Source organism: Leptodactylus fuscus, chromosome 5 (assembly GCF_031893055.1).
Source record: "Leptodactylus fuscus isolate aLepFus1 chromosome 5, aLepFus1.hap2, whole genome shotgun sequence".
In the NCBI taxonomy this organism is placed as follows: domain Eukaryota; kingdom Metazoa; phylum Chordata; class Amphibia; order Anura; family Leptodactylidae; genus Leptodactylus; species Leptodactylus fuscus.
The window spans coordinates 19,590,496-19,615,039 of NC_134269.1; the positions used below are offsets into that span (position 1 = coordinate 19,590,496).

General features: G+C 39.9%; 1 protein-coding gene across 5 annotated transcripts in view; it reads right to left on the reverse strand.

The window, feature by feature from the left end:
* Positions 1-24,544, reverse strand: part of NFIX (nuclear factor I X) — a 143,107-nt gene that overhangs the window by 69,995 nt on the left and 48,568 nt on the right. For 4 of the 5 annotated variants that reach the window (XM_075272555.1, XM_075272556.1, XM_075272560.1 and 1 more), the window contains one exon: positions 364-895. In XM_075272555.1, coding sequence (XP_075128656.1) covers positions 364-895 — 532 coding nt within the window. Of the gene's footprint in view, positions 1-363; positions 896-1,140; positions 1,831-24,544 lie in introns of those variants that run through there. The other variant, XM_075272558.1, reaches the window with a different exon arrangement.

Here is a 24,544-nt window from a genome sequence, read left to right on the forward strand (position 1 = left end):
GTCGTCTACTGTATGCACAAAAGAGACTTCACAGTACAATGTGAAGTTGAGGCCTGAAAGACCTAAGTGGATATATAGTGTTTCTCAAATCTAGAGCTAGGCCCATGTGTTTTTGAGGCCTACTGTAAATATAATTGAGGCGATGAAAACATTGAAGTTTAGAGTGAGACTGCAATGAGATAGGCTTTTGGCGGTGTTTTTTTTATACCTCTGATGGTCAGGTCTTTCTTGGTTCCAATACAGATGTCTTTGACTTGGAACACTGTCAACTTGGCATTATCAGATCGCCGATAATGATCTTTTAAGAGTGTTAGGTTGCGCAAGATGTAGGTGTGAAATAGGTGCAATAACTACAAGACTTACCAGGCGTGTGGACGAAGAAGGCCAGGTAGAGGTCCAGTTCTTTGATGGACACTCCAATGTGATGCGGCTGAACGCACAGCCCTGGGTTGGAGCACTGGGGCGACTTATAGAGACGTTCCCCATCTGTGCTCTCCAGCGGAATCCCCTTAAACAGGATGACCATCACCAGGTCCAACCTCCACACCTTATCTGCCTGGCGAAGGCAGTCAATCCTTCGAATTTTGCCTTTCTGATCTGGGTTGGAGAGGACACAACACGGAGGCTTCTTCCCGGTGATGGTCAGGACAAAGTCCTCTCGGAACTCTGGCCGGATGTCTTTCCTCAGCTTGGCCAAGAGCCGTGACGCCCACTTCTGCTTGATCTCAGGCTTCTCCCCCAATAATTCGTCCTTCACCGCCCTCTCTTCATCCTTTGACATCCGTTTCTCGTGCTTCTTAAAGTACTTGCGCTTCCTTGCTTGGAGATTAAACCATGTGTATGAAAATGCGCGCACATGGGGTAGAAGAGCTTCGATGAAGGGGTGAAATTCATCCTGAAATACATAATATATAGGTTTAAAAAAAACAAAACGGGAGCAAGTCATGACATATTTTGAATGTACAGAAAAATACATTGCAATATTATGAGTCAATAATTCTTCATTTTAACATTTATTTTCTTTTTTCAATATGGGAAAAATATTAGCATTTTCTTATTCAATAAAGATTTTAAAAAAAACATGAATGTGACAATGTATAACTATCATGGGAATAAGTATGAAAGAGGGGAAATGGTTACCATCTCTTGGTGTCATATCGAACTTCTGTAGAAATTTAAAACCATCCAATTTCGGAGTTCATCAGTATAAGAATGAGAGAGAAATAGAGAGCATGAGGTGGATAGGTAACTGCAGGTATATAGAGAATTAAACACAGAAAAAGTCAATTGAATTCGAAAATTGGGACCAAAATGTGAAAAATGTTACCTATGAAAAATAATTCTAAAGCCCCAAACTGTTCCTTACAGTAAAAATTTGGAAGCAGTACAAAAAAAAATCTAAATCTTGAAAAAATGCAATAATATTTCTAAAATACACCAAATTCTTAACGTCAAAGGCCTATAAAAAAAAAGGGGGGTGGGGGGTGGGGGTTAAAGGAAGATGAAAATTCCAGGTGAACAGAAAGCGGAGACACTACAAAGTCGTCCGGAAAAAAGGATGGTGTATGGAATAAAAATTAAAAGAAATGCTCTTAGTATGCATTCGAAATACTGAAGATCGGTATAAAAAATAGAAGATAGCAAAATGAAAGGAGGGAGAAAAAAAAGTCTAACGGAAAAAAATGTTTTTTTTTTTCCGAATGGCCGTTTCGAGCAAAAGAGAAAGCTTTTTTTTCCTTTCTGTTTAAACTCTCTCTCTTTCTCTCTCTCTCTCTCGTTCCCCCTCTCTCCTGCTTTCACTCTCCGTGCTGAATTGGTGGCCAGCATCGATGCCAGGGAAAAGAGAGAGGAAAAAAAAAAAAAAGAGAGAGAGAGAGACTGATTCGTACAGACCCACCTTTTTGGCAAAGTGAACTGAAGAAGCTAGCCAATAGCAGAGAAAAAGGGAGGGGAGAGAGAGAGAGAGAAAGAGAGGGAAGGGAGGAGGGAGGTGTAGAGCGAAGAGCGAGAGCGTGAAAAAAAATATTGAAGGCACAAAAACGTTTTGCCAAAACAGACAACTTAAAAAAAAATAATAATAAAGCATACACAAAAGTTTGACACTTTACTTCTTTAAATTCAGGAGACAAAGAGTTGCAGCCTGCTCCGTTCTGGCGAGTTTATCTTTTGTCTTATTTATTTTGGTTTCATTTTTTATTTTTGATTTATTTTGCCATGCAGGTTTTGGCACACGAAATAAAACAGTCGCTCATGACTGGGGATGGTGTGTGTGTGTGTGTGTGTGTGTGGGGGTATGGAGATGAAGCAGATGCCTGTTTGCTGTCCATATATATATTCCTTTTCTCTTCTCCCCCCCCCATGAAATACCTTAGCACCGTAATCATCAAAATACCTTCCGAAAGTTAACAACCTCCCCCCCCCCCGTACTAATAGTGAAATGATATATGAAATATCTCTTTCCTTTTTCCTCCCTCTTCTCCTTCTCTCTGCCACTCCTGTCTCGCTCACTCGTTCTCTGCGGTTTTGCTGGCACTGCCCAGTAGATTTCAGCCAAGTCACACATTTTAAAGACGCTGCTTTTTCAGAGTAAATCTCTCTCTCCTGTATTTCCAGATTTTTTTCATTTTCCCTTGTACACTCTCTCTTCCTACTATCCCACACTCCACACTTTAACCCCTCGGGTGCTGGAGAAGGTAGCCGCACATGCCCGCGCTGACCTTCGTTCCTTCTCTTCTCTTTTCATTTTATGCGCATTTGTTTATCTTCCATTGTATGTCGGACCTATTGAGACTTGTTTATAGATTGACGGGACTTTTTTATGCGTTGATTGAAATTGTGCAATAGGTTTTATACCACATACGTATAGTTCGACTTTTTTCCCATTAACATACAGGTAGTCATTTTCCTGCTCTCAACAGTTTACTTTGTTCATTGTAGTAGGAAGTTCTTTTTCTGTAATCTTTTCCTCAAAGATAACTCTATATATTTATCCCAAGTTATAAAGGAGTTAGAAAAGATTATATATATATATATATATATATATATATATATATATATATTATATGTACACACATATTTATCATTATATGAATTTGCTCCTTTTTTCCTTTTTTTCCCCTTTTTTTTTTTTACAGCTTTCTTTCTCTTTATCATTTCACGTTTGCCATCACTTTTTTTTTTATTCATTTATTGCTCCGAATTTCCCTTTTCATTTTTTTCCACTTTCCTCGTTCTTTCTTTGATGTATTTGCTCTTTCTTAACACCTCCAGTTCTTCCTCTCTTAACCCTTTACTGCTTATTTTTATTCTTTGCTTCCTTATTTTTCCCCCTCCTAATGCTTCTAGGTGGATTTTCTCAGCTTTCTGCTGATTTCTTCTCGATTTTTCTCATTGCTTAACTCATTCCGTTATAGACTACCACATTTGTAACTTTCACCGTTCTTTCTTCGTTCTAGTCCGTAAGGGAGCCTTGTTTGCTTTATAAATTGCCGACACTTTTTTTCCTTAAGTTTCAGGACTACATTATTCGGAGGAAAAAAAAAAACCCACATTTTTGGCTAACCTATTTCGTACGGGTTAGTAAGAACGTGCAGATTTTCTTTTAGAACTATTTCAGTTTTTGCTTGCTTATATTCCGTAGGTTGCTGTTTCTTTTTGTTTGTTTCTCTCTGCCTTGTTACAGTTATGTCGCATTTATTAAGTGACTTAAGACTTTTAATTATCTTCTTCGCTTTAAGAATTTTCTCCTAAAACATCGCCGGCTTCTCTTTATTCACTCCTTACACCCTTATTATTAACATGTTTTTTCCTTCCCTTTTGCTTTCACCCTCCGACCGACTACTCATCCACAAAGCATACCCGTCCTGCTTTATTTCATAACCGAGGAGAACGTTGTCAGGTCATGTAACAATGTGGACTTTAATGTACGGAAACTTACACAGAACTTATAGACCTGTATTGACACTATTTGCTTTATTCATCTTTCTTGCCTTTCGCTAATAGGCTTCCATAAATCTAACCACAAACCGATATTCACCTCTTGCCAACAGAGAAGTATTAAAGTGCCGACAAGATATGCAAAACCTATACACTTTTTATATCTTCATACTATGTTAAAATTCATGTATATAACATACGACCATAACATACATCACATTCAGTGTTATTACAGATTCTTAAATATATAGGGCTTGTAAAATATACACACATCCATCCTCAATTACCATATATAAGGGGAAAACCCTAATAAATATGTTATATAGAAATATCCTACATTTCTGCACGCACAGTACATATATATATAGATATTTGTTTCCATAAATTTTTACGTCTACATTTTCACTTGCAGCTTCACATAGGAGCGTTTGGTCAATTTTTAAATATAATCCTATGCGTTAAATATGTAACATATCAGTCCATTGAACATATAAGAGCTCAAGTAACATGCATATCTCCTATAAAAAGACATCCTGCCATGGTTTTACATGAAAACATATTTTACAGTATATAAATGTTATACATCACATTGTCTAACCCTCGTGCACAGCTTTCTAGAAAGACTGTCATTACTTTTAGGAAACCTCCTTATTTTTATATACAAGAGTACAATCGATGTCTTAAAGCTTGCAATATAGAGTAAAGGAAATTTAGATTAAACTTTGTCAGTCTCAATACACACCTACATAAGTTGTGGAACATTAGGAAATGCAAGTACGCAAAAATAGTCATTTGGCTGTTGGTACAATGGAATTTCTTGTTATTCTGTAACGGTGCATTACAGGGTGTGACCGTGGCCAGTTATTCTTAATTTCTCATGAAGAATACATGTATTTTACACCACTTGAAAAAATCCAAGATAATAGGTACATGCCAGATATCTTATAATGAACCCCTAATAGGAAGATTAAGAGTTGCAGAAACCCCCTAAACATGATGGAGGAAAGTGGTGCGAGTATTGTCAAACTGAACGGCAGATATGTTAGTTTGTGTGTAAATGGAGCTAAAAATTTAGTTTCCATTACGACAGAATATTGAAGATTTTTATTTTTTAACAATGTAAACAATGTAAAACACGCTCTCTCATATATATATATATATATATATATATATATATATATATATATATATATATATGCATGGATGTATATCTCTCTCATATACATATAGAGAGAGAGAGAGGAAAAAAAAAAAATATATATATATATATATATATATATATGTGTGTGTGTTTAGAAACTTAAATTGAAATGAAATTAGAAAAGCATCAAGCAACAATGAGCAACAATGAGAAAATTATTTTTAATTTTTTTAATTTTTGGATATATAATATAACGATTAATACTAGAATAGAGATAAATATAAACATATAATTTTTGAAAGGAATAAAAGGAATATAATCCACGTAAGACTAAAATAGTTTGTTACTTTATAAGCTGTAGTGATATTTGTATGACATGGTGCTGTAAGTTACACCATGCGTATACTTTACTCTTATTTTATAGCAAAGCTCCTACGTCTTGGCTATCCTTGTATGCCCCTTCTGTAGTGCTAGTGTCCCCTAACCCCGCACTGGGGTGATATTGAACAGGTGCTTGTAATGGATTTCTCATGACTAGAGAGATAAATGCATCAGGACAGAGGTATTAAGGAACCAGCAACTGTAAGGCGCATCGTACAGCTGGGGATTAGTCCTAATGGATGGATGTGGAATATAGGAAAGAGGTGGCAGAGTAGCTAAATGGATGAAATTGGTGTATATGACTGTATCTGTGTACAAATATGCCTACAGATCCTGCTTATTGGAATTTACATTAATGATCAGAGGAGAGGATGAGGACAACTAGATGGATGGAGACAGTCACTAAAATCGGGAAACAATCGAGAACACACAAGACCCAAACACAAGGATGAGATTTTATGGGGTCACTGAAGTTGACTCTATTAGGCTGAGCTACGTTTTTGTTGAAATTTTGCTGCATTTGTTTTCATGGCGCCAAAGTCAAGAGTGGCTTAAAAAGGAATGGAAAATATAAAGGAAGCTGCACGTTTTGCAACAAAAAAAGCTTTTCTGCAACATGTGGGTACCTATACATATATAAGTATATAGACCCTACATTTTGCTATATAAAATATAGGGTTGAGCAATCGGGATTGGAAATGACCGGATCCCGATCGGCGATCGAGCAAATTTCACGATCGGAATCGGCTGAAAAATGATCGGAAATCGGATTTTGAAACCTCAAGATGGGCTCAACCCTAAAATTGACTTTTCCCATAGAGAAGCATTGACTAGTGTTGAGCGATTGGGATCGGAAAAGATCGGATTCCGATCGGTGATTGAGCAAATTTCACGATCGGCTGGAAAATGATCGGAAATCGGATTTTAAAATCGATCCTGAAATCTCAAGATCGGCTCAACCCTAACAAAATAATAACATATACTCTGAGACACAGCTTAATGCTCCTGGGCCTTTAAGCAGAACATTTACCAAAATCCTCCCATCATTGTCCATTGTGTGCATTGAGGTATGTTATACATACTGAGATGAGCGCACCTACAATTATCCCATTCTGGGGTCCTTGCCATACTATCATCATCTGTACAGACCTAATGCTCTTTTATGTGAAGGATAAGCCTTTGGGCCCTTCGTGCAACATGATTGTGGCCCTTTTGGAAGCTCTTCACTTCTTATAGCAACCCACTGTGAACGCAGCACAATGACAAGTCCAATCCTTTCATGTGTCACCTTGAGATACGTCTTCAGCCAGAAAGCTGCAACTCAGCTCTGCATTATACCCCAGAAATAATACATTCCACAATCGAAGTCCTTAACCTACCAGCTATATACCACTACCAACATAGTATGCTATATAATGACACTTCGGGCAAGTCAAGTGGTTAGAACTAAGATACAAGATGAATATGTAGCAGAGGCAGACACATAAGCACATATTTGTATATGCAGCACAGAAACGCTCCTTACCCTGCAGTATCAGTTACAGACACTGATTGATGGTGCCCTAGTTTTAATGGAACAAGTACAAACACATTAGATATAACCCAAAGTCTAATTAGTTCCTCATTAAACAGGCCTTAACTGATCTTTTAATTTGCAAATATTTATGAATCTTGTGAATAATGAGAAGCAAAATAGTTCTCTGACTACTCCGACAAGAAGGTTAGGGGCCAGTCCTTGCCGATACATAAAAAGCCTAGTTTACGTCATTCTTTAATGCAGAATATTCACGTTGACAGATATCATACTTTGTGCATACGGAGGTGAGGAAGCCACAGTCTTGGATTTCTCTATGTAATATGGCTGGTCTACAGAGCTTACATTCTAATATATAATGAGACTACAGACTTCAGTATAGACGAGACAAGCACTAATGTGTGGTAACACTTTCTATGACCTCTGTGTTCAACATCATAGTCTGATTCCATTTCTGTTTTGTATTAACATTGTTTCTGTAGAAATTAGAACATCACGAGTTTTCCCCCACAGGCTCCCGCTTCTAAAGAAATTCCATCAAAAGCACAAATGCACTTTCTATTTCTGCTCCCAGTTCACATACAGCAAAATCATGTATTCAGTAACGTGCCAGTCATGTGGTATATAAGGGAGATATAGGGGGAGGATATATGGAGTAATAGGAGGAGATATAGGGAGCAGATATATAGAGTAATAGGAGGACATATAGGGGAGGATATATTGTGTAATAGGAGGAGATATAGAGAGGATATAAGGAGTAATAGGAGGAGATATAGGGGAGGATATATGGAGTAATAGGAGGAGATATAGGGAGAGGATATATGGTGTAATAGGAGGAGATATAGAGAGGATATATGGAGTAATAGGAGATAAAGGGAGCAGATATATGGAGTAATAGGAGGACATATAGGGGAGGATATATGGTGTAATAGGAGGAGATATAGAGAGGATATATGGAGTAATAGGAGATAAAGGGAGCAGATATATAGAGTAATAGGAGGACATATAGGGGAGGATATATTGTGTAATAGGAGGAGATATAGAGAGGATATAAGGAGTAATAGGAGGACATATAGGGGAGGATATATGGAGTAATAGGAGGAGATATAGAGAGGATATATGGAGTAATAGGAGATAAAGGGAGCAGATATATAGAGTAATAGGAGGACATATAGGGGAGGATATATTGTGTAATAGGAGGAGATATAGAGAGGATATAAGGAGTAATAGGAGGACATATAGGGGAGGATATATGGAGTAATAGGAGGACATATAGGGGAGGATATATTGTGTAATAGGAGGAGATATAGAGAGGATATAAGGAGTAATAGGAGGAGATATAGGGAGCAGATATATGGAGTAATAGGAGGACATATAGCGGAGGATATATGGTGTAATAGGAGGAGATATAGAGAGGATATATGGAGTAATAGGAGATAAAGGGAGCAGATATATGGAGTAATAGGAGGACATATAGGGGAGGATATATGGAATAATAGGAGGAGATATAGGGGGAGGATATATGGAGCAATAGGAGGATATATAGGAGAGGATATATGGAGTATTAGGAGGAGCTATAGAGAGGATATATGGAGTAATAGGAGGAGATATAGGGAGAGGATATATGGAGTAATAGGAGGAGATATAGGAGGATATATGGAGTAATAGGAGAGGATATATGGAGTAATAGGAGGAGATATAGGAGAGGATATATAGAGTAATAGGAGATATAGGGGAGGATATATGGAGTAATAGGAGGAGATATAGAGAGGATATATGGAGTAATAGGAGGAGATATAGGAGAGGATATATGGAGTAATAGGAGGAGATATAGGGGGAGGATATATGGTGTAATAGGAGGAGATATAGGGAGAGGATATATAGAGATATAGGAGGAGGATATATGGAGTAATATGAGATATAGGAGAGGATATATGGAGTAATAGGAGGAGACATAGGGGGAGGATATATGGAGTAATGGGAGGAGATATAGAGAGGATATATGGAGTAATAGGAGGAGATATAGGAGAGGATATATGGTGTTATAGGGGGAGAATATATGGAGTAAATTGGAGGAGATATAGAGGAGGATATATGGAGTAATAGGAGGAGATGTAGGAGAGGATGTATAGAGTAATAGGAGGAGATATAGGGGGAGGATATATGGAGTAATAGGAGGAAATATAGAAGAGGGTATATAGAGTAATAGGGGGAGGATATATGGAGTAATAGGAGGAGATATAGGGAGGGGATATATGGAGTAATAGGAGATATAGGGAGGGGATATATGGAGTAATAGGAGGAGAATATATGGAGTCATAGGAGGAGATATAGGGGAGGATATATGAAGTAAATAGGAGGAGATATAGGGAGAGGATATATGGAGTAATAGGAGATATAGGGAGGGGATATATGGAGTATTGGGATGAGATATAGGGGAGGATATATGGAGTAATAGGAGATATAGGAGGAGATATACGAAAGGATATATGGAGTAATAGGAGGAGATATAGGGGAGGATATAAGAAGTAGTAGTCAGATATATAGAGGGATGATGTAAGGAGTAGTAGGAGATGTAATGGGAGGATGTAAGGAGTTTTATATAAGGAGTGGTAGGAGAGAATATAGAGGATGGATGTAAGGAATAGAAGGGAGGAATATGGGGGTGGATATAAGGAGTAGTAGGATAGGATGTGGTATATGGCATGACTCTGGATAGTAAATCTGATATATCTTTAGACTGTTTGGAAGTTTATACCCCATTTTAGTTAAGTTGCTTCAAGACAAAATTATACAACACAGTTTTGGCACATTCCTGGCATCTTTAAGCAATCCCCTGTTTCCTTGCCACACTCACACATCTAGCAAGTCTGAAAAATTTCATCCCAAACTCGACTTGCCAAGTTGCCCCAAAGATGCAGTGAGTTTAGTCCAATGTTCTAGTCGTCGCTACAATAGTATCTCTGCACCATTTTCATCATTTATTAACATACATTACAAGGACCTTGCTGCTCTGTTCTCTGACTGTACTCAGGTGCTTATTTCCTAACACTTCTCTGTATCTGTTCTTACCTTTTATCTAAATTGCTTTCACTTGTAATGAAAGTATGGTAGGACATTTCTGATAATGCGGTTCCTTGATATACAAGGACAGGTTACAACTCCAATCCTCTGATCTTTAATGAAATCTCACTATACAGATTATTACTAAGGAGTAACTTAGAAATACTAGTAGTATTAAATCTCAGCAATAATGGAGACTTCCTTCGCTTAGCATGGAGCACAAACAGTACACTGTCCAAATTGTTGTACAAATTACTGTAAATACTCGAGTATAAGCCAACCTGAATATAAGCCAAGGCCCCTAATTTTACCACAAAAACTGGGAAAACTTATTGACTCGAGTATAAGCCTGGGGAGGGGGGGGGGGATGCAGCAGCTACTGGAAAATTTCAAAAATTAAAATAGTCGGAGATTTTGGGTGCAGTAGTTGCTGGGAAAGGCGAGGGGGTGTTTTGGTTGTCTGTCTGCCTCTTCCCTGAGCTTGAGGACTGTTTTTTCTTCCCCCACTTGGAATTCAGCCTGGCTGAATATAGGGGATCTGCAGCGCTCCTATTAACCCCTTCCCGACAGAACAGGAGCACTGCAGATCCCCTATATTCAGTAGACCGGGCACTGTCAGACTCAGGGATACCTAATGTGTTTGTGTTTCACAGTCATTTTCTACTTTTGCATGTATTCTAGGGAAAGGAGGGATTTAGAACTTTTATTTTTTAATATATTTTTTAAATCTTTTATTTATTTATGTTTTTGTACTATTTTATGGGAGATTCTATCTATACATTAATATTGTGGCTGGTCATAGACCCCCCCCCCCCCCCTCATAAAAATAAATAATTTTTTTTTTTTTTGCTGACTCGAGTATAAGCCGAGTATAAGTTTCGAGTATACGTTTTTCAGCACAAAAACTGGGCTGAAAAATTCGGCTTATACTCGAGTATATACGGTACTATATAAAATAATACTATTATTTGACCAGAAGTTTCTGGAGTGCTACCTGGTGGCCATTGGTGGTAGTGATTCCTTTATAGATCTGCATATTTTAAGAATTTGGGGGGGGGGGGGGGGGGTTCTATGAATAATTTCCATTGTCCACTCATCTTGCAAAACACATAAATCCCCCAAATGTAACATAAACCCCAAACATTCCATATAGGACACCTCACTATGGCCACCATCAGTAAGCACAAGACTGCAACATACATTGTTTTGCAACCTGACAAGGCTCATAAAGGGAATGTGGTGTCTATCTCAAGCCTCTGACTGGAGCTGGTTATCTTAGTTTTTCCTACAAGGCCACCTGGTGGAAACTCAAAGAAGTTAGACTGACCATTTTCCTTATTAGAAGTGCAGCAAAGTAAACGTGGCCTCAGGCTTACAGCAGAGACCGGAGTTTCTATGGTTCTCTATGGAGCTACAGTCGGCCCATTTATCTCCACTGCTGTGGATGGTCTGGTCTGGTATTGCAGTCCAGGTCTATCCCCTTGAAGCTGCAATGCAGGACTCAGTAAAGGAGAGATGTGCTTTTTAATGACAAAGAAAAACAAACTTCTTTTTTCTATTCTCAAACGATCCATTTCTATATTGATTTTGGCAGCAGACTGTCGCCCCTGGGGCAAACCTAAGACACAGGAGCATTGATTTTAATTAGGCTGTATATAAAACCATCGTCGGTACTAAATCATCATAGGATGTGTCATTTACTGTGGAGATATATTCATTAGATGTTTTACTGTTAGGCTGTAATAAGTCTGTATTATACAGATAGTATTATAGACACAAATCCTGTCCTGGCCTAAGGTCTAATGTTCCCTCTCATAGCTGAATGATAGATCTCAGTGATACTGTAAGGTCAGGACCAGGGTAGGGGCTGTAAGATGGCCTATGGATTGTGGACATATGTATTACAGCATTGTGAATCTAGCCATGTGCATTTACCTTTTGCACAACGTTTTTCCACACTGCCTTGACTCGGGATACTTGATGGCTATATAGTTTGTAATATACAGATATACTAAATGTGTACGTATGAATTTATCTCAAAAAGGCCCGATGCACATGGGGAAATGCAGACCAGAATATTCCATCTGTACATTGGTTTCCTGGTCCAAACATGGTACAGAGCAGATTTTGTGGTCTGGATTGCCTGATGTGGATGGGGCGTCTTTGGGATGGATACATAACTTACATACACATTTAGTATATCTGTATATTTAAGGTTGAGCGATCGGGATTGGAAAAGATCGGATTCCGATCGGTGATTGAGTAAATTTCACGACCCGATCTTTTCCAGCGGGATCGAGATCGGAGGTTATCTCAAGATTGGCTTAACCCTAAAAGTGACTTTTCCCATAGAGAAGCATTGACTAGGGTTGAGGATCGGGATCGGAAAAGATCGGATTCCGATCGGCGATCGAGCAAATTTCACAGTCGGGATCAGCTGGAAAATGATCGGAAATCGGATTTTAAAATCGATCTTGAAATCTCAAGATTGGCTTAACCCTATGTATATTACAAACTATATAGTCTCCAGTCCCGTGACACAATAGGACATGTCACTATGAACACCCCAGTTAAGGCTTAGTCACCCATCTACTTTTGGAGAGTGTGTGTTGTCCATGTTAATCCCCACAGAGTGAAATGCAGCTAACTAATGCAGCAGGAACAAAAACTCAGTGGAAACGCGTTGTGTACTTTTCTGCTGGGCTTTTCTCATTGAGTTTTCTTTGCTTATTAAATCTATAGAGAAAACAATTGCATTTCTGCAGGTAAAATTATTTTTTCAAAAACACAGCTTTTCCACAGTCCTCCCCCCAATGTGCAGATGGGATTCGCCAGAATCTCATTCACTTTGTTGGTAATATAAAACGCTGTGTTTTTTTTTCTTTCTGCTACATTTCCGTAATGTGGGGCCAAGACTACGCACCCAATAAAATCAATGGATGCACATATCTATAATCCTTTATTTATTGGGATTACTTGTATTATATTCCACAGTGCTTTACATTGTTAGTGACTGTCCCATTTAGGACTGACCATCTACATTCCCTATCACAATGTCTTTGTCTACAGACCACTGGTCAGAACCTGCGCACCCAGAGACATAGAGAAGAACGGCAAAAGAACAGGTCGGCCACAAACATCACCGAACATGAAAATGGGCACGATGGCGTTCCGTCCATGGATATCACACGTTCCCTAAAAGAAGACATGTGAATAATCCCTACCTCTGCATATCTACTATGATACGACCAGGATCTGTGCAGTCTGATGTTATATTCACATGCAGCAGATTTGCAGAAATTTCTACAGCTGAAAATCAATTCCGTCGTCTATGTGAATGGGTTGTTTTGGCACCAAGCACATGGATTTCTGCAACGTGAATGGGGCAGTCACAGAGATTTGTACACCAAAGGGCGATTTCACCCCTTCTCCAATTGTGATAGCCTTGTTCTTTAACAGAAGCTATGCAGGATGGTTAACCCTTCGTTTCCTTGTCAGGATGACAGGTTAACGTGGTATGTCCTCATGTTATACATTTGCCTTTCTATATCTTAATTATCACCCTATGATGCCATCCCCCATCTATTCTGCCGTTGCCCATATTTCTCTTTACACCCATTTCTCTCTAGGCCTCCTCTCTTCTTCCTTTTTCTCTCTGGATTTCTCTGGCAGGGTTGGAAAGGTTTGGGGAAGAGAGGAGGGTTACCACGGTAACAGACGGTGCTACCCTGGCATGGTGTCACCCTGGCACACATGGCAAATGGTGTGAGCCGACTGCTGACGTGAGCAGAATCCCCTCCAGAGGGCAGAGAGAAAGAGAAGTAGAAGTGCAAAATAGAGACAAGACAAAGAGGGAGAGACGGATGATTTTTCTGCGGTATTAAACTTTCATTGTCATGTTAAAGTCACACGTGAGTCCGGACGGTAAGATTAAAATGTAAGTTCAGCAGGACGATATCTCATCTCTTTATTATAGGACTAGCTACCATTCAGTTACCTGCATTGCATGGGATTTCCAATTGCAGTGAATGAAATTATTACATTTTGAGCAAATGACTGCCATTCTACAATTTATGGCACATCTCATATGATGGCCATACTCCTTACATGTATGGCTGAACCCTACAATTTTTGTGGGACGGGGCCACCATCTATCTTGTATGTGGTCCTCTCAGCTCTCCCCTGGCAGCAGATGTAGAGAAGCATCAGGCATGTTAGATTTCAACATGGCCAATTCTTTTGTTCTCTGGAAGATACGCCGCCACCAGAACTGTATGGCAGAGACTGTCTACCTTCTCGCTTTTCAGAAACCTTTGCATGCTCAGCTGTGCACATGTATAGGTAAATTGTGTAAGATAGCTACCAGCTAAGGGTAAGTTCACACTGAGTTTTGTGGATCGGAACCTGAGGCGGAGACTAATAGGGTAAGTTCACACAGGGTTCCGATCCACAGGTTCTGATCCAAAAACCGGCTAGCCACGACTGAAAGCTGGTGCACTGTACCGGCATCTAGCCGTGTACTCTGCTCCAGATTAGGCCGAATGAATGGGCCTAGTCCGGAGGGGGGAGTGTCTTCAGGCCAAATCGCGAGGCAACTCGTCCTGAAGAATGAGCATTTCGCTTCTTTTTTTCGGGAGCCGGAAGAAATGGCGCCCGGAAAAAAACCTGAGCGGCTCCCATTGATTTCAATGGGAGCCATCTTTATGGTCAGGGTTTTGAGGCGAATACAGCCTCACCTCAAAACCCTGACCAAAAAACTCTGTGTGAACCTACCCTAAGAGGTATTTATTATGTATGGTCCACTTTAGACTCTTTGGTATGGGGCAATATAAGGAGTTTACACAGTAAGGCCTCATGCACATGACCATAACAATTGCAGGTAATATTATGGGCCCATTCATTTCTGTTGATCCATAGACATGGCAGTAGTATTTGTAGCTGTGTGTCCGTGCCACATACAAGGGCTGCAAATTATGAAGCATGTCCTATTCTTGGCCTCATTTGCGGCACAGACAAGTGTAGGGGATTATACAAATGATGGCAGATGACCTACTGAATGTGGATTTCAGATCAGTATGGGGACAGTAACCCACTACGATCGTGTACATTTAACCTCAAACATTTATATACAAATAACTTAAAAAGACTGAATAAGACTAAGCATCCACGTTACAGCAATGCAACATTTATGGTTTTCGGGGAAAAGCAAGGAAAAATGCAGTGAAATATTTGGGTTTGCTATATTTTTCTGCAGTGCTTTTTAGCTGTGTCTCTCTATGTGTGTCCTTATCCTAAATATAGAATATATAAGACATTTGTTTCAGAACAGAAGACGGCCCAAAAAATGAGTAGGATCGCGTCTTGTCCAAAATTCAGAGACATCATGCATCCTTAAAAACAGATGTGTGAATTAGCCCTAAGCTGTCATACACCCACTAGCAGCTAACTTGCTGCAATTTATAGTAGCAGCTCTATGGATGAGATTTCAGCAAGTCTCCTTCACGTGCTGAGACTAAATTCTTATATAAACCTGTGAAGCAAAGGTTGAAAGCCACAGAGAACCAGCAGAGAATTGCACGGAAACAAACCAATCTCGGGGTGATATTTGTCCTGGCGGCTTGCAGGAGAACTCTACAGAAAGTCAGCAGTATCGTCTCACCTTGTAGCGTTAGGGTAAGTTCACACGGCGTTTTTTGGTCAGGATTTTGAGTTCATATTCGCCTCAAAATCCTGACCAAAAAGATTGCTCCCATTGAAATCAATGGGAGCCTCTTGGGTCTTTTTGAAGTGAGGTGCTCATTCTTCAGGCCGTTTCACCTCACGATTCCGCCTGAAGACACTTCTGACTAGGCCCATTTGTTGGGCTTAATCTGGAGTGGTGCGCGCGGCTGGATGCTGGTGCAATGCATCGGCTTTCAGTCACGTCTACCCGGTTTTTGGTCTGGAACCGGAGCCAGCCTCCGCCTCAGGTTCCGGACCAAAAACCCCCGTCTGAACTTACCCTTAGCTGTAGGCCATTTTCACATGGGCAGTATTTGGTATCTGTAAGCCAAAACCAGAAGCAGATCCTGTACAGAGAGAAATTCTATGGAAAGATTTGCAACACTTCTGTGTTTGGTCTCGCTCTTGGTCTTGGCTTACAAACACAAATTTTTTGTTGTCTGAAAGTGTCCTTGGAAGGGTTTTAATATTTGAGAAATAATGATATGTCCATAGGACTTAATATGAACAGCAAATAGCTGGGATCCTCTCCATCCTAAGCATACAGTGTCTGCCATTCTCAGCAGAGAGGTGGCCTTGTGTTCTCCATCACTCTCCATTGCATTGAATAATATCCATTCTACTACTCAGAAACAGCACATGTAATCACTTATATATAAATAAGGCCTTTAAGCTCCTTTAGGATGTCTTGTATATAAAATCGGCACAGATGTACCCACTAAAAGGCCCCTGAATGGCTGATCAGGGACCATGAAGAAATAAATGCATGCTTTAAGCACATAGTAAGCGCTTCCTCTCCGTCACTCGTTTATCCTATCAAAATTACTTTCTTTTAGTTTTAATTTAAAATAAAACTTCACATTACATTCAAGGTATTATTTTGGTTTCTGAACAATCCATCATTGATATCACAGTTTGCTTTATTTCATTGGGGGACCAGACTAAATCATGACACAATCATACCATGAATAGCAATGTTTTTGGAGGCCAAGTACTCTTAGCCATTGGAATTCAGCATCAGTTTTTGAACAAAATCTAAAGAATAAGGTTAAAAGGGGCAACACAGTGGCTCAGTGGTTAGCACTGCAGCCTTGCAGCACTGGAGTCCTGGGTTCAAATCCTGTCAGGAACAACAAAGATTTGCAATGAGTTTGTATGTTCTACCCATGTTTGCGTGGATTTCCTTCCTACTCCAAAGACATACTGATAGGGGAAAATGTACATTGTGAGCCCGGTATGGAGCTCGCGATCTACATTAAAAAGAAATGTGGAACAGTTTCTTGCAACGTTATACTATTACACATACTATTATACTATACAAGTTATACTATTGCACATACTATTGTAAAGTTATACTATTGTAAAGTTATACTATTGCACATCAGTAGCCAACTATGAATAAGAAGTGACCATATGGTATATCTTTCATAAAGTCTTGAGAAGGGGTTTGCTTTTCCTATTCCAGTATTAGGGGGTGTTCACACGTAAGAATGTGAGCAGATTCCACCCAGATTCTGGCAAAGGTTGCAGCAGGACCCAGAAAAACAAAGCATCCTGATCAATCTTACAGCGGTCCCACGGCTAATTCAGCCACGGAGTCCATGACTCGAGATTCCCTGATTATTAGGCCCTTTCATCTGGATTTGTGCCTCGAATTCCTCTTTATTTTCTACCGTGTAAAAGGCTCTTACATAGGCAAGAACTATTTGACATGGAGACTGCTCATCCCACCACAGGGTGACAAAAGAGGTGGGAACGATTATATTTCTTCCATCACATAATGGGGCCCATTTACTAAGACTGGCATTTCCAGCACCAGTCTTAAAAAGGCAGCGTTCATTTCACCTGTCAGTGATTGGGGGGGGGGTATTCACATTTTATTTTCATGGTCCGTATCACAGACCGTCAAAATATTGGTCATGTCCTATTTTTGGCCGTTTTCACAGATTCCTCCATACACTGAAATGTTTGTGGGGGATCCGTGAAAACAGGTATCCTTCGGGTGCAAGGTGGCCGCGAAAAACGGATGATTTTCACAGCCGCTTTTGCACTACTTTTGTATGAATCTAGCCTAAAGGTAAAGCTCAGTTTGTCTTGAGAATTATTTAGAGAGAGGTGGTAAGTGGAAAAGAGGGATCCTGAAGAAATTCATTGACATGATAGTCCTCTGGATGGTGTACTCGAAAGCTGGATAAAATCCTGAATGAGGTGGAAAAGTAGGGGGAAAAAAATTGCATTTGTATATTTTTTATATTTTTTGCTTTCTCTGTACAGTAAAAAGTACATGTTATGCAAGGTTCACGCAAGCTTTCGTCTTTCCTTTTTTTGGGTCTGCACGGAAACCCGTAAGATCAGGTGCTCCTCCGCTAAAAAATTGGTTACCCATGGACCCCATCGACTGTAATGGTGCAGAACTTTTCTTTCTGCTGATTTTAGGCGGAATCTGCTTGGTTCACATCTGTGTTTGGTAATCCGTTCAGGAAGTTCGCATGGGGTGCAAGCGGTGTGCAGTGAAAGCACATGGACCCCATAGACTATAATGAGGTCTGTGTGCTTGGCGCGTGCTGCCTACACGAATCATGCGGACAGGAAAGTAGATTGTGAACTACATTCCTGTCTGCATGTTTCCTGCAAAGATCTGGCGGCAAGCAAACGGACCCCACTATAGTCTATGGGGTCCATGTGCTTTCACTGCACACCGCTTGCAAATGCGTTCAGTATTCCATTGGGAGAGAGTCTCCATGTGGACTCCCCCGAATGGAATACCAACGCATATGTGAACGAGGCCTTACATATATTTGGCTAGTCAGTATAATCACAATAATACCAGATTTCTATAGTTTTGTAAATACCAAAAAACATTTGAAAAAAAATTATTTAGCCATATTCTAACACCCATTTCCACTTACAGAGCTGTATATGGCTGAAGCCTTATGTTGCGGAAAAGCAGCTTTTAGGCTGAGGCCCCACATTGAGGAAACGCTGCTTTTTTGTGGCAAATTCTGTGGGGGGTTTTGAGCCAAAGCCAAGAATGGCTACAAAAGGAATAGGCTTTGGCTCAAAAAAGGGGAGCAATATTTGCGCCAAAAAAAGGCTGCGTTTCCATAACTTGGAGCCTCAGTCATAGTGTTGCAGATTTTGCTGCCTTTTTCTTGAGCCAAAGTCAAGAGTCGCTTAAAAAGCAATGAGAAATATGAAGCGCTTATACTTCTCCCTTTTGCTAAATCCAGGGCTGTCTTTTTGCAGGACAAATTATGTTTTTTAAGTAAACCCTTTGGGAGAATGTATGGTAAGGTTTTTTGATCAGTATTTAACCACAGTTTGTTAGCAAGCAAAAAGGCAACTCAACTAGAGGGTGATTTGACTTTCTATATTTCTAAAAAAAAAAAAAAAAAAAAACTTTTTCCCACCATAGGGTGACCCAGACAGGAGGGCAGAGCTATGTGACATGGAGCCTACTCCTCCCACCATAGGGTGACCCAGACAGGAGGGCAGAGCTATGTGACATGGAGCCTACTCCTCCCACCATAGGGTGACCCAGACAGGAGGGCAGAGCTATGTGACATGGAGCCTACTCCTCCCACCATAGGGTGACAGACAGGAGGGCAGAGCTATGTGACATGGAGCCTACTCCTCCCACCATAGGGTGACCCAGACAGGAGGGAAGAGCTATGTGACATGGAGCCTACTCCTCCCATCATAGGGTGACAGACAGGAGGGCAGAGCTATGTGACATGGAGTCTGCTCCTGGCATCACAATGTTATACAGACAGAAGGAAGGAACTGTAAGGGTGCATGCACACTACGTAACGCCGGGCGTGTATGAGAGCCGTACACGCCGGCATTACGGCAGACTGCCGAACACTTCCCATTCACTTCAATGGGAGCGCTCGTAACAGCGGCGTTTACGAGCGCTCCCATTGAAGTGAATGGGAAGTGTTCGGCAGCCCTGCTGTAACGCCGGCGTGTACGGCTCTCATACACGCCCGGCGTTACGTAGTGTGCATGCACCCTTATGATATAAAGTCTGCCCCTCCCACCACAGGGTGACAAAGACAGGAGGGAGGAGCTATGTGACATGGATTCTATTCCTCCCACAACAAGCTGACAAACATAGGAGAGAGCTATGTGACATGTAGACTGTCCCTCTCTCTCTGAAACAGGCCAACATATAAATAAAAAAACTGTGGTTATAAATGTGTCTGTTCCTCTATAGGGTCACAAACCAGGAATAAAAGTTCATTTAAGCCTGTCTATTAAAGTGTAGAGACAATAAAAGTGTGATTTCTTTGCATTTTTTAAATGGACACTTTCCCTTTAATAACGCTACGCTCGCAATATATATAAATATATATAGAAAAAAAAGTCAAGTTAATGCAGAACAGACCTGAGCCTGAGCCAGCACGACCTGAAATAACTCCAATATCACTCACACAAGTTTGTTTTGATCAAAGTACTTTGGGCCTGGGATAGGGGGAGAGAGCAAGAGAGCGACTGGAAAAGAGAGAGCAGGGAGTGCATGAAAAGACTATGCTCTGCAAAAAGAGATAGTTCAGGGAAAAAGAGACATTCAGGAAAGATTGTATGTAATTCTGAGGTCTGGGGAATGTACGATGGCTGAAGAGTGCCTTGGAGGACATAGCGCGGGAAAAGAGTCCCATCCCATTAACCCCTTCATCACATAGACAGCATGCATACAGTAATGGGGAGTTGAAGAGTTAAGCGCACATGAACACCCCCCTTTCCCTGCTGGGGCTGTCATTTCCTGGGGCAGCCTGATGAGGTGATTGTAAAGTGGGGTTTAAATCAAGACTTGCGCTGGCTGTGGGCCCAAAGCCAAGGAAACAAGGGGGAGAAATTACAGAACGGAGACCTGTTAACCCCGCAGCTGCTGGACAGTGCCGATGAGAGCACACAAAGTAAATAGAGCCCTGTATCTCTCGCTGGATGAAGACTTATGGGAGACATTTTAGATGCCCTAATTTGGCCACAGTCTGCAGAAATTCACACTAGAATGTGTTAGGAGATTTTTCATATGTCTGCTTTCTTTCATTTACTGGCCTGGAAAGCAGCATTTTGCTTATCTTTTTAACTGCAAATTTACTAATCTGTACCAGCCCGACAACCGTTTAGTACTATCTATGTACTTTGCAACGTCTGCACCCCTGCACTTCACATAAGCTTGTCACACTATATATCCTCTCTCTGTAATCCATATTACTCCATATAACCTGTTCCTGTGACTCATGTGATCCCTTATTTCCTCTCTCTATAACCCCTGTTACCTTGTATAACCCTATTCTATACTTTCCCTTTTACTTCATATTACTTTCCTCTTCCATTTACTCCTATTACTCCATATATTCATAGCATAACTAGTGGCCTTCTTACATCCTATTATACTTACATGTGACCAGCCAAAAAAACCTCAGTTTATAAAACCTTTTTTGTAAACAGTAGTCTGGATTTCTATATATTATTGATCTATTTCATCCCTCCCAAAGATTTATAACTTCATATAACCTCTGTATAACTTTACATTTTCATATTACCTAATATAACTCTCCTAATATTTTCTCCTTTTTACTCCATATATCCTCTCCTTATATCTCCCCCTATTACTCTATATATCCTCTCCCTATATTACCTTCTATTAGTCCATATATCCTCCCCTATATCTCCTCCTATTACTCCTTATATCCCCTCATATCGCAGCATTCACACAAGTACATTGGTCAAGTGGCATTGGCTCGGACTATTGGGACCGTTTTTATGGACCCGATTCACTCATTAAAGATAATGGGTCCGTTAGAAATGCTGATGTCATAAGGATGCTGCTCAATATATGTCTGAATCTCGTCTCTGTCATGTGAATAAGGTATTATACCATATATATCTCCTTCTATTACTCCATATATCCTCTCCCTATATCTCCTCCTATTACTCCATATATCCTCCCCAATATCTCCTCCTATTACTCCACATATCCTCTCCTATATTTCCCCCTATTGTTCCATATATCCTCCCTATATCTCCTCCTATTACTCCATATATCCTCCCCTATATCTCCTCCTATTACTCCATATATCCTCCCTATATCTCCTCCTATTACTCCATATATCCTCCCTATATCTCCTCCTATTACTCCATATATCCTCCCCTATATCTCCTCCTATTACTCCATATATCCTCCCTATATCTCCTCCTATTACTCCATATATCCTCCCCTATATCTCCTCCTATTACTCCATATATCCTCCCCTATATCTCCTCCTATTACTCCATATATCCTGCCCCTATATCTCCTCCTATTACTCCATATATCCTGCCCCTATATCTCCTCCTATTACTCCATATATCCTCTCCTGTATCTCCTTCCACTGCTCCATATATGCTCCCCTATATCTCCTCCTATTACTCCATATATCCTCTCCTATATCTCCGCCTATTACTCCATATATCCTCCCCTATATCTCCTCCTATTACTCCATATGTCTCCTCCTATATCTCCTCCTATTACTCCATATATTCTCTTCCTATATCTCCTCCTATTACTCCATATATCTTCCCTATACCTCCTCCTATTACTCCATATATCCTACTTATATCTCCTCCTATTTCTCCATATATCCTCCCCCATATCTCCTCTTATTACTTCATAAATACTTTCCCTATATATCCTCCTATTACTCCACATATCCTCCCCTATATCTCCTCTTATTACACCATATATCCTCACCTATATCTCCTCCTATTACTCCATATATCCCCTCCCTATATCTCCTCCTATTACTCCACATATCCTCCCCTATATCTCCTCCTATTACTCCATATATCCCCTCCCTATATCTCCTCCTATTACTCCACATATCCTCCCCTATATCTCCTCCTATTACTCCATATATCCCCTCCCTATATCTCCTCCTATTACTCCATATATCCTCCCCTATATCTCCTCCTATTACTTCATATATCCTTCCTTTTATCTTCTATTAAATATCCTCCCCTTAGACGTCCCCCTATTACTCCACACAACTGTTCTCCATATCTTCTCCTTTTTTTCTACAAAGTCTTTCTTCTCCACATTCAACCCCAAACTATTTCCTGTACTTTATAAGTTCTCACCATGTACATTTGTAGACAACTGTGGCACCATTGCAGACAACTGGACATATTTGACTTTTATTTTAGGGTGGAGATCCGGTATTTTACAACCAGTGGGCATATATATATATATAATCCATGACAGGGGATCATCTAATTGTAATATTCCTATCTTCCTGTATAATACAGCATACTCCATACTGCACATATCCCGTTATACATCTGTAATATAATTTTATAGCCACACATGTTATAGCCAAAACTCTCTGCTAGACCTTTACCATATGGGATACAGAGCCAGTCTGTGAATCATCTTGGTGACCTCTTCCTCAGTTTGAAATGAATAATTGATTTGTTTTTAATTAAATTATCTTCGTCTACAAACTATAAATATTAATGTGTATAATAAAAATGTGTTCAGTGAGTAATACTTAGAAGGGTTAAGGAAGCACGAGAATGATGATCCATATGCAGTGGAATTGACTTGGGATGTCGGTGTGCTACCCTCAAACTAACTCCATCGGAGGCATAGCCTCTACAATCTTACTGCTCAGCTTAGGTGGTGGAAGTTTTGGGTCGTGATTCTGCTTGGCAAAAAGAAAATTTGACACATTTTTTTTATCTACAGTAGTGATGGCACATAAAGGGGCGAGAGTGATCATCTTCCACCCAAAATTTCCTCGATGTATAATCACGACTATCTTGGAGACTAGTGGACATTTTTAGTCTCGTAGCCGCCATGTCACCGTGATACTCCTGTGCCAGCCTGCCATCAGCTGAAGCTTCAAGCGTGTGTATTGCCCATAGCCCAGTGTTATATGGCTTATTTGTCTCCATAAGATTACCATAAAATACTTATCCGCTCATCTAAAGGATTTCAGGGTTACTCAATAGTCTTTTATTGATCCACCAGAAAAGCAATAGGCACGCGAATGATCCCTAGCAGTGTCTTGATATGTAGTGGTTTATCACACTTCAGTCACATCAGTATTTTTCCAATTTTTCAAAATTAAAATTTGTTTAAGGTTTTCTTTTTAAAAACCTTAGCTTAAGTTTTTTCTACAGCATTGATTTCAGTTTTTTGGATATGGTGTAGAACGAGCGCACAGCTACCAAATTGTCCGTATGTGAGGGTCAGCTATAAACTGGTTACCTTCACCGAGCTTTGCCTTAGGAGCACTGATACTGTGATATAATTTTGAGCAAAACGTAATTATTCTTTTAGTAATAGTCTTTCAAACCGTACATCAAGAAAAAAAAAAATTGTATATATGATACGATTGTGTAGAATTTAAAGTTTATATTTTGTAAATTAGCTTTAGGCTATAAATATTCATATTTTATATACTCTCATCTGTAGCGTGCAATATAAACGATACTTGGCAAACCTATCGCATAGTATAGATCTTGTATTACGCGAGAATTTTATTTTTTTTTAACCAGGTTTGTATATAGACAATGCTTTCGATGAGGCCAGATCCTGAAGTATATCAATTTGGCAGCTATTTTACAAAGGCTTAATCACAACACAAGGAATAAATGGGACTTCATTTTTTTCGTAATTGCAACACAAAATGATTCTCTTATTTTCTGGTGAATCAATAACTTAATTCCATTTCACCTTATAAAAAATCTCTCTTATTCTATGTACGGATACATTTGGC